The sequence below is a fragment of the Pagrus pagrus genome (genome assembly GCF_965226575.1).
Source record: "Pagrus pagrus genome assembly, chromosome: 11".
In the NCBI taxonomy this organism is placed as follows: Eukaryota; Metazoa; Chordata; class Actinopteri; order Spariformes; family Sparidae; genus Pagrus; species Pagrus pagrus.
In genome coordinates this window covers 3519698-3531660 of record NC_140195.1, presented here as the reverse complement: position 1 = coordinate 3531660, position 11963 = coordinate 3519698, and the positions used below count along the sequence as shown (strand labels likewise).

General features: G+C 41.2%; 1 protein-coding gene across 1 annotated transcript in view; it reads right to left on the bottom strand.

Moving 5' to 3' along the window:
- Positions 1-5980: 5980 nt before the first annotated feature.
- The window catches only part of LOC311265842 (XK-related protein 7-like), a 113611-nt gene continuing 107628 nt past the window's right edge, over positions 5981-11963 (bottom strand). Inside the window, exon 6 of the mRNA XM_084367878.1 lies at positions 5981-11020. Within this exon, the coding sequence (XP_084224004.1) occupies positions 10213-11020 (808 nt within the window). The 3' untranslated portion in view covers positions 5981-10212. The remainder of the gene's footprint in view (positions 11021-11963) is intronic.

Here is an 11963-nt window from a genome sequence, read left to right as displayed (position 1 = left end):
CATTCTCTCTGCACTGATTACACACACACACACACACACACACACACGCACACACACACACACACACACACACACACACACACACACACACACACACACACACACAAAATGAACCTTTAATTTAACCAATTTTAGTTATTATCACTTAAACAAAAATCTAATTTTTTACAGCCTTGGTTGTGTTGTTGGAAAATGAAGTTCGGACGTGCAAACAGCTTCGTTTTTCTTGATTTTTATAACTTTTAGTTTGTGAGTTACAAACTTTATTCTCTTTGTTTAACTAGACTAACTCGCTTTCTCCCTTTGTTACGGTGGCCGACAAGGACAAACGCGCAGCAAAGGCCAAACGCTGCAAATACACAAGATGCAGACCCAAAGACACACAAAACACATGCAACAACAAAATGCTGCAACGGAAAAATGCTGCAAACAAAGAAACGATGCAGAACCAAAGACACACAAACACACAAAACAAATGCGATAACAAAATGCTGCAAATACAGAAAAGATGCAAAACCAAAACGACACAAACCCCCAAAACACATGCAATAGAGAAATGCGGCATATTGAGTCAACACAACGGAAGTGTCCACACAACGGAAGTGTCCACACAACGGAAAAGCGCCAGGCCGCTACGAGGTCCCGACCTCGCGACCTGGACCTATTACTGTATAGACCAGTCTGTATTGTACCTGACGAGAGTGAGCTAAAAAAACAAACAGAAAACGTACAATCAGCTAGCGTTAGGCCTACGTAAATCTGTTAATCTTTTTGAACTGTTATTGTTATATTATTGTAAAAGATTACAACCAAATGTTTAAACCACGTACCTTTTTATGTCGCCTCTGTAAAAGTTTTGCTCACTCTCGTCAGGTACAAGTGTGGACACTTCCGTTGTGTGGACACTTCCGTTGTGTTGACTCAATATGCCGCATTTCTCTATTGCATGTGTTTTGGGGGTTTGTGTCGTTTTGGTTTTGCATCTTTTCTGTATTTGCAGCATTTTGTTATCGCATTTGTTTTGTGTGTTTGTGTGTCTTTGGTTCTGCATCGTTTCTTTGTTTGCAGCATTTTGTTGTTGCATGTGTTTTGTGTGTCTTTGGGTCTGCATCTTGTGTATTTGCAGCGTTTGGCCGTTGCTGCGCGTTTGTCCTTGTCGGCCACCGTACTTTGTTCTTACTGTAAATCACTTTTATCATGATTTGAAAAATGTGTCATTGTCTAATATGCAAAGATGATTAATGCACCGGTCGCTTTATTTAATGACCGCTTGTCAAAGATGAAAATATTAATATGTACTAATAAGTACTAGTTTATTAAGTGTGAACGCACTTAACAAGAGTTTAGATTTCATAAGAATAATGACAGATACTTTGTGGTTTTCACTTGTTCTCTGCTGCCAAGTGTGACTCAGCGTTAACTTTCACAACAGCTGCAAGTCTGTTAATGCGAGCAGTTCATTCACTGCACTGACTTCACAAAGTAAAGTCACAAGAAAAGCTTATTTCCTTCAGTGTGGATCACATCTGAAGTGATGGCGTAATTTCCAGTTTGGAGAAAAGAGCCTTTAAAGGCCCCGTTTGGCAACATTTGAAATAAAATCCAATGAGAGCTGTTGTGTTATTGTTGCTGATACTGTCGATCAAATGTAATCTAAATCAGGTATAACTCAAGTCAAACCACTGCTCTCAGAGCTGAATCTGTCATCCATCACCAGAAATATTGTATTTCTTGTCAAACATCAGTCAGTGTGATTTCACCACAGCTGTTTCGCCTTGAAAGAGCTTCAAACAAAAGCAGTTACAATAAATTGACCTCCACTGACGTCATCCTCTGTGTTTTAAAGGTGATTTACTCTTTGAAACTAAACACGTAGGAGGAAAATATGTTGGACGTGAGATCTGTAGTTGCAGTGAGCAGGTACGGCCACAGGGAGGCAGCGCTGTGACAGAGACTGAGTGGAGGAGGAGGACGAGGAGGGTCGGAGAGACGTTTCCTCTCAGCAGGACACTGATGGAGGCAGAGGGGATGACATCACACCTGTGGCCTTTCTGACAAACACACACACACACACACACACACACACACATAGATGGTCACATGCAGACAGTAAATACTTCTTGAACGTATGAAGTGAGCACACACACACACACACACACACACACACACACACACACACACACACACACACACCTATTGTCAGGGTAGTGACTCCATTGTGACCAGGAGGCTAACGGCTTAACGATCGTCCAGTTACCTAGGCAACGGGAGACAAAGATGGGGCATTAATCTTGGTGTTATTTATTTATTTTTGTCCTGATTTCGTTCTTCCTCTGAGAAACTTGGTCGGGGCTTAACCCTGTCCAAACCAACAGAGGATAGTTCAACTTCTCCAACAAACTGACATTTTCAACAACTCTCAGTGACAAAAAAACTAAAAATAAATTAGTTAATTAAAGAAAAAACTGCTTGTTTTTGCTTCTATTGCCTTTATTGGGATAGAACGGGTTAGAGTTTGACAGGAAATGGGGGAAAGAGAGAGAGTCGTACTAAATAAATGCACATACGGTATATGCATTAGTACTCACATGCTCTTGATGTTCTCTCTCTCTTTTTGGCACACACACACACACGCACACACACACACACACACACATCAATCACACTCGTGTGAACTTCAAAGCATGTCAGACCTCGATATGTTTCGGTGCTGCATCAACTATATATCTGTGAAAATGTGCATGTGTCTTTGCACGTGTGTGGTGTGAGAGTGTGTATTATGTGTGTGTCTGTGTGTATGTGTGTGTGTGTGTGTGTGTGCTTCAGCGATATCAAAGAAGCAGAATCCTTAAAGGACCCGCCCGCTTCAAAATCACGCATGAGGAAGAAGGTCTGATGCAAGAGGAGAGGGAAAAAAAGAAGGAGGAGGAAATAAGCATGAAGGAGAAGACAGGCGGAAGAGGAAGAGGATGGGAAAAGAGCGATGAACTAAAATTAGGTAAAAGTTGAGGATGAAAAGTAGGAAGTTGAAGAGAAGGTGGAGGCTGACAGGCGAGGAAATGAAGGAAAGGAAGAAGAGGAAGTCATGTAGAAGAAAGGAAGGAGGCAAATCAAATCAGGAAGGTGGCAAGGAGGAGGAAGACAGGAAAAGAAAAGAAAATAGGAAAAGAGTAAAGAGGACTAAAAAAGACAAGGGACAAAAAGAAAAATCAATAATGGAGGATAACAAGGGGAAGGAAGGAATAAAGGAACGGGAGAAGGTGAGATGAGGGAGAGGAAGTACAGAGACACTGGTACAATGAAAATGAAAAAAAAGGAAGGATAGTTGGAGGAGGAGGAGGAAGTGAAGGAGAAAGAGGCCTGCTTTGGAAAGGAAGTAAAGGTGGGAAGTCAGAGGAAAATAGAAAGGCACGGAGGGCATTACTCACCCTCCATCCTCCTCCTGTCTGCTGTGACATTAATGAAAAAACAAAGAAGAATCAGACTGAAAACACAAAAAGGAAAAGAAAAAGCCTGAAGACCTGCAGAGAAAGAGAGGAGCAGCATGATGGTTGTTTGGTCGCTGGATCTCCAGAGACGCCGACCAAATAAACAACCAATCCTCTGGATGGAGGGATGCCGACGTGATGGAGAGATGGAGAGATCAGAGGATGTTGGTTTGAGGGAGAGATTTTTGTTTGTCGCCTCGAGAGGAAAGACAGAGGAGAGATGAGAGGAAAGTAGATTCGGGAGAGAGGGCTGGTGGAGCTCCAGCATCAGCTCAGCCTTCACACCTGGAAACTCCTCGGTACAGTCCACACACACAGAGAGCAACCAGGTGGTAAGAAACAGCCAATCAGAGGGCTTCAGATTCTGCTCCTCTCTCTTTTTAACTCAATGCTGACTGAAGCGCTGGAGTCAGATATTCTGTAAAAGTTCTGACGGGTCAGTGTTCCTAACTTCAGCACACGTCATAGCATTGCGCCGGAAAAGGGGTGAAAACTAGCGTGTCCACCCGGCTGCCATGTTTCCATCACAGCTGATCAGAGCTGGAGCCGATAAACACCCGCGACCACTGCAGCGTTATTTGATGCAGGAATGAATTGCAATGTACCCACTCACACCGAAGACAAAAGCCAGATGTTGGTGGGTGTTAGAAGATCTTCATTGACAGATTTTTTATGCCTAAACAAACTCTCTTTGTTTCTATGACTGAATAAACTGAATAAACTAACTGACCTGAAAGGACGACACAATTTCAGACTGTTTTACTTACTTCACCTGCCACATTTCTAGTTTTAAACAGTCTTCTGGGAACTTTATTTTCCTCTGAGAACAGCTTGTTTATTCAGTTATGTAAAAAAAAATTTTTTTTACAAGTTTGTATTAATCTTGTAAATATTAAATTTCATCTCCAAAACTACAGAGTGCCCCTTTAAGTGACTGCATGTAGAATTGCCTGAGTTTATCACGTGTTCGGTGAAGTAACATGAAAAGTAGAATATTTCCCTCTCACATATAGAGAACTAGAATAATACAGCCTCAATAATTGTGAATGTTCAGTTCCAGCAAACCCTTAAAATGTGTAGTTCAACATGTTACTTTCTCACTCACATGCTGTAAAAGAAGACAAAGTCACAGTCAGTTTATTTTGGACGGCTGTTCAGCCATGTTTACTACAGTATTGTTCCCATCTACAGTTATCAGCACAGCTTGTTGAGTTCATTTTTTTAACAGCGTCATAGATATTTTTCACCACTGGTTTTTTTTATTTTTCTGCTCGTTCACTCAGAGGATGTTTAAGCAGCATTATCAAAAAAACTTAGAGCACATCCTTACATACATACTGTACATACAATACACACATACAAACCAAAAGCACACATACTCATACGCACACGTCCTAGTATAGCGCCACGCTGGTATATACAGATATATAGAATGAGTAAAAAAAAATCTATTTTCACTTTTTACATCTTAATATAAGAGTCATACCAAAGACATGGCCACCGAGTGAGTAAACAATAGATAAATAGATATAAAACAAATACAAAAATAAATAAACATAAATACTTGCATCAATTAATAAAAGATGACATGAGTTTTTTAAACTCACTGTTTACTTTTTAACATGATTTGTTCAAGTCGATATATATTCAGCGCACCACTTTTAACTGTTATTTTACCTCAACGACAAAGGACCGCTTCGTTACCCAATCAGAGGAAGCGAAGCCTCGCCCTCGGCCCCGTGATTGGGCGTTTGATGCAATATCTGTACATTAGCCTATCATGTTCGACATGACATAATCAGTGTCGACATAGAGTCGTTTTCAGCACCATTAACATCGCAGTGACTGTCACCACTGTACCAACGTCCACAAGTCCAGGCAGAACACAACACTGTCAGGATAATAACACCCTTATTATCAATATTGATTTGAAACTCGTATTCCTGATTGTTGATTTTTCTTTTACCGCCCACCAGAGTTAAAACACAACAGTTTCCCTGCAGAGGAGACACACAAACGTCCAAAGAGAGCTTACATGGATATTTTTTGCCCTCTGTGTCTTCATTGGGAATTACCACAAACCTTGTGAGGGTCAGAGTGCTTACATACTTGCTTTTATCAATAGGCTACATAAGCGTGTGCCTGATAGACACCTTCAGAGCACTGATTGTTCACACCATTGGAAAATGATTCAAAGCATTTTCAAGATGTAACGGCACCATCAAACATTTTGTAGAGAGCTGCAGGGATGACGTATTTTTGTAGGCTAACCCAAGTTAGCATCACCCCGGTTCCTTTGACAAAAAGCCCCTAGGGCACTTTTCAATTGGATTCTGGATTATAGCAGAAAGTAAACTCTGTGGCGAACACAAGTTAAACTAACATCAGATTTTTTTGTTTTTGCTTTAACTTATCATTCTGTAGTGTAGATCAGCAATTACTCATTAATACAACCAGCTGTTTGACGCTGCCTTTTCATGGCACTGAGATCAAAGTGGGATTCTTACGGTTGTTTTTTACTTTGGAAAGATGTCAGGCTGCTAGCAGTAGCTATGTTGCAAACGCTGAGTGAAAGAGGAAAGGTTGCCGCTTCAATGATACTTGCATATTCAATAAGATAATCTTCACCAATGAACACCATTTTTACGATTTTTGAAGCAAAAGTAAAAAGCTAACTATGAACTATAAACAAACTACATCACGGTTGCATGACTTCAACGTCACATCCACTAAGCATCCTACTAAACTGACCTCTACACAATTTACTATAAATTGATCAATCTACAAATTGGAAAGTTAGAATAGTTTGAAAGTAAACTTCATCCCATGATGATGTTTAATTTCCCTGACAACTTCTGTAGTCACATTTAGCCACTTGTTAGCGACTTCCTTTTTAGAGACATGTAAAAGCTTTAAAAGTTTACTGATGTATTTTATGTCGTAGAACAAACCGTGAAAATCTCCTAAGCTTGTGTTGACCACAGACCTTATGTCAGGCATCTAACTGACAACCCATTCAAAAAACCCATTGATCTCAAGACGAGGGAACCAGAAGTGCAAAAATGTTAACTTGTTCCCGGGTTTTAGGACTCATTCCTGCAGCAAGTTAAGTCGTTCCTCTATGTGAGCTCAATGTTAAAAAGCAAGTATATAAGCTGCTCTTAGTGACTTGCCTTACCCATCGACTAAAAGTACAGGAGGTTGGAAATACTTCTCCAGGAACATCTCAAAATATACACATGCATCATCAGCATAAAGTTGATCATTAAAACCACCCTGGATACTCAGACATCAGACATGTTGGCCCCAGATGGCAGCAGGGGGGGATCTCTTTGAATTTCAGACTTCACCCAAAACAGAACAGTGCTCCAGTCTACTGTCAGGGTGGAGACAGTGAACAGGTTCAAACACGTTCAGCTGATTTCTTTTGATGAAACACTTATTTTTTATGTAAAAATGATCAATTTTTACACTATGAAATAAATGTAGATGTTGATAACACAATCTGCATCAGCTCTGAAACGGGGAAGTGCAAAATTAAAGTTGAGATGTCATTTTTAATCATCCAAAGATGCTTTGAGAAAACGAGAATCTAAATAGCGGTTGAATGAGTTTTTACTGTGCCATAGTTTTTTGTTTTTTGTGCTCGTGTCAGTCAACCATGAACCGGTGACCCCCTGAACATCGGCATCTTCTAAATGCTTGTTGGGTTGAAAAGTAAAAACAAAACAGTTTAGCTACATCATGAACTGGGAGCTGTTATCACTGCACAGCATCTTCAAATGCATCCTCAAATGTGTTTTGATGAGCATGCTTTTTGGGATGAATCAGAGTCACATGGGGAATGCAATGTGTTTAGGAGAAATGCTTTTGAGTGCGTTGCTCATAAAAATGCAAACACCTTCTGCTGCCCTCATCTAAAACGATCACAACACTGGTTTAAATGTTTCTGGGACTGACTTCATAACAAATCAGATCACCCTAAATGCACAGACCATCCCTAAAGGCTTTTAAAGAAAAATGGTCTTTGAAAAAGACGTTCAAAAACAGGCTGCTGAAGAGAAATCTGTCGTGTAATATGAGAAGGGACAGAAGACAGCTTTGATGCTAGTGTGTTTTTTTTTCATTGTTTTTTTTAACTGTTCTTCCTTCAGGTACTGATGCTGACCATGCTTGACTTTTTCAGCATCCAGCTGCTTCTAATTGATAGTAACACTCATTCACACCTGGGAGCTGCAGCGTTTAAACTTCGACCTCTGCAGTTGGTTACTGATCAGCTCAGATGAGTGTTAGCTTGTTGCTTCAGGGCATCACAACAGCAGTTTACAGGAGCAAAGAGGAGCTAATCAGTTCTTGCCATTTAATTTTTTTTTTCTACTGATGTCATTTATCAGTCTGAACCTGTATCTGCAAATATACCCCATCGAAGGCCTGTACATGGTTTTATTTTGTAAACAACATCACCTTTCAAGAAGTCCAAACTCATGTCAACGTGCTATCTGAAATATTGACTGTATAAAGAGATGCACGAAGCGTCATCACCTCTCGCACTGTACAAAAATGAAGCCCAAATATCTGGAATACAAGCGCTGCCATCCTGCAAAAGACAAAATTGGCTTCAGATAAAGAAAAATTTAAACTCAAAGAGGTCTGGTTAGAAAAAGGTTCCTCAAGCGAAGGTATAGGACATCATAATTTTTTAATTTAACATTTTGATTCAGTGTCACGATGTAATTACATGGTTTCGCCACTACGAAAGTTGGCTTCAAAGTCTGGCGCTCTTCCTGGGAGCTTCAGGGGGATGCATTTTGGTTATTTTGCCAACAAGGGGGATGGCGCCCCTCCTTAAATCACCCACCGATGATCAGGCGTTGGAGCTCCGATATCAGGGTCCCCCTTATCTGTCTGACCCCATCATGGACCCCAAACCCCCTTTTTATAGCATCATATAAAAATTGAACACTTCAAACAGCAGTGTGATAAAAACTACCTAAAATGACTGAAACCATCTCTGAGAAAAATTTAATTGATGTGCACTTAATTTGGTGATCAGGATGTTTTGGCTTCACTTTTGAGGAGCGGTCATGTCGTCCATCTTTTTTTACAGTCAGTGATCTGTAACATGAAGTGTCAGCTATTGCTAGCATGCAGAAACATCATGCTCTGCTTTATAGTGTTTTCACTTTCCAACAAATCGTTCTAGGATACTTTCAGATCTGTTGACATGATGAAAAGACATTTCTCGTCACTGGAAAATGTTTCATAGCTTAATGAGGTTGCTCATGGCGCCCTTCGTACTCTGACATGGTATGTGTTCCAAGAAAAGTGGACAACATTTAGACTCTTACGAGTAAATGAAGCGTCTTCACCCAACAGTCATTCATCACCTAACTACAGCTTATTATAATAGCTTATATCTGACATCTGTATTTGTTCAACTGTACATCACAGGCCTGTTTGTGGTGAGTGACAGCATGCCATATGATGGTAGCCATTGCAGAAGTCGTCTACATCCTTACATCCAGTCCTGATGGATTGTACATTTCTCAGGTTGGGGGTGACACTGCAGCTGGGATGTAAACAGCGGGACTTTTGCTATGGCTGCCTTTGTATCACATATGGATGGGTGACTGTTTTCACTTGTATCTCAGGCCTACATTTTATAATCCACCTGGACCTAAACTGCGAGATTCGACAGCCTACTTTTCATGGGTCCTTGTGTTCTCATGAGACTGGAGCCCAACGTACGAGACTGCATTTCTCTTTAGACCCCATGAACAGTAAGATTAAAGGATAGTTACCAAAGTTTCAGAGGGACATGCAACCTTTTGGATGCATGACGGTATAAAAAATGAAAAATCCTCTCTGGCAGCTTAAGAGTGAGGTGATTTTGGAGGCATCTTGGTTAAAACTGGACTAACTGTGGTTGAAAAGTGAGACATCTACATTATAGTCATTGTTTCATTCACATTTTAAGTATATTTATTCACTGAAATATATATTTAAATATACTCAATTAAGTGCTGTTCAAAAACATATCTAATCTATTATATGTAACCTAGATTTCTAACCAGAACTGGATATTTTTTCTTGACCAAATTTAGCCCAGATTTAACCTAATAGTCTAGTTGTCTTTTGATCACTTGAGCTTTACTTTTTAGATGGCTTTCCTGTCAGTGTCTAATCTGCTACCAAACCAAAATGATTGCATGTCCTGTGCAAACTCTGGCAACCAGCGTCTACCAGTTCCCCGGTAAGTCTCTGTAGTCTCCGGGGTCCGAGGCTCAAGTTCATGCAGCAGACTGTTTCACAATTATCTCCGCAACTTCATTGCTCCCAAATCCTTTTACATCCTGTTCTGGCCATGCAGGATGAAACTAAATCTATCACTCCTTGGTCCCAGGATGAGAGATTAAATTTCTCACCTCCAAGCTTTTAGAAAAGATGAAGATTATCCCAGTTCAGTGTTACTCCTTTTACTTCCCACGGCTCATTCATGCTACTTACTCCCGGACTGTGCCGTAATGGGAGAGCCTTGGTCCCAGATTGCGCTTTACATTTTACAATCAAGTTTTGACAACCTTTTTTTCTTAAAAAGAGTTGTCTGACACTCTTTGTCTCCTTTCCATGCTCCTCCTGGCGACGGTAGTCCTGGGATGAGAACTGGTCTCAGGCTGAGCCTTGGTCCCAGATTGCACTTTTAAGTCTTAGAGCCCCTGTCGGCTTAGACAGTTGTCTCATACTCTAATACCTCTTTGCTGCCCATCATGCTACTCCTGTACTGTATCCTGGGGCTGACGGCTGATGTGGTCTCCAGAAGCAGAATGGTCTTGCGGAGTCGCCGGTCGATAAAGTGCGCATCCCAGGCCGGGTATCGCTTTCTCGGGAGGTCGATCCGGATCACGGGGCCCTCCTGCGCGCGGGATGAGGAAGAGGTCCTGTGAAGGAGTGCAGGAGAGGAGGACGGGGAGGGACGAACCTGGAAGACAGGCAGGCAACTGTCCCTGTCTCTGTCCCTGTCTCGCTCCCCTGGAACCGGCTCTCCCGTGTCTTTAGTCCTGGGGAGAGTCCTCGGAGGGCTGGTAATGACCATGTCTGTTTGGGACCCTTGGGATGGAGTGAGACAAGCATCAATCACTCCTGCCACCCCTCCTGCACCCACCACGCCCTCATCCACACATCCTCTCCACTGTGAGCCCAGAACGGGCCCGTCGGGGTGCAGCCAGCAGTAGTACACCAACATGAAGAAGGTTCCCAGGGCGAAGCTGCAGGCGACCAGGCACACCACCACCAGGGCGTAGGAGTCGGAGGTTTGCGGGCCACGGTAGGTGTACCAGGCGGCGGTCAGCGCCACATTCTCAGCCAGCGTCACGGAGTAGTAGACGGTCATACGGAAGCGGCTGGGGCCCTCCTTGACATTGAACCAGCAGAAGATGTAGATGATGCCTACGACCATGTTGTAGATGATTTCCTCCCACTTGGACATGCAGAAGTCGGTTTCACCTTGGATGATCCAGAAGGTCATGACACACCTGAAAAAAAAGTTGTACTGTTAGTTACAGTTTAATGAATTCTGTGATGTCTGGTATTAATGTGGTAAAAAAGATGGACAGCTTTAAAAAAGTACTTGACAATAATGACTGGGCATTTTCTATTTTCTAAAAGAAAACACCACAAACCTACTTTTAATGATTTCTAAACCAGCATCCTGTATATTTTGGTATTTATACACAATTCATTCGTCATCATTTTATTGGAAAAGTGTAGCCCTTTGACATACATTTCATTTATATGCATTGTATATTTAATTTTAATGTGTCTTTATATATTTAGATTTAGATATCTGAATGGTATACTTAAATGCCTTTTTTTCCCCACACACTGACGCTAACACCGTGTATGTTTTAAAAAAACGAATAAATATATTTTTAATCTTAGGATCTGTTCACAATGGGTACAAATTCATGACACCTTGCACACGATAATACACTGATATAAAATCTCCACTCACAGAAGCCCGCATTATTTCAGAACCAAATAAATGTATAAATAATCACAAAGAATGGGGGAGGAAATTTGTAAATTAGCCCCTGCTACAGTAAGCGTTCCTCCTTGAGGGAAAGAACGTGCAAAGTGCAGAGAAAGCTGTTTTGTTTTAACCCCAATGTTGTGATTTAATGCGGTTAATGAGCAAAAAATGAGCTGATTAAAGGGCTTATGGTAAAAAAAGATACTTTTACAGTGTTTACTTACTATTTAGGCTGTTAAGGAAAGCTGTTTACTGAAATGCACTGCCGTTTACAGAATTATGTAGGGGGATTAATTGTTGTTTGACTTTCTTAAAGCTCTAACTTTGGAGGCAACTGAATAATGTATGATCTATTTCTGTCGAGGAACCTGCTGCTGAGATACAAGATGACTGACACAATCAATGGTTGGGGAATAACTTAAAGAAAACTTATTTTCTGGTGACTT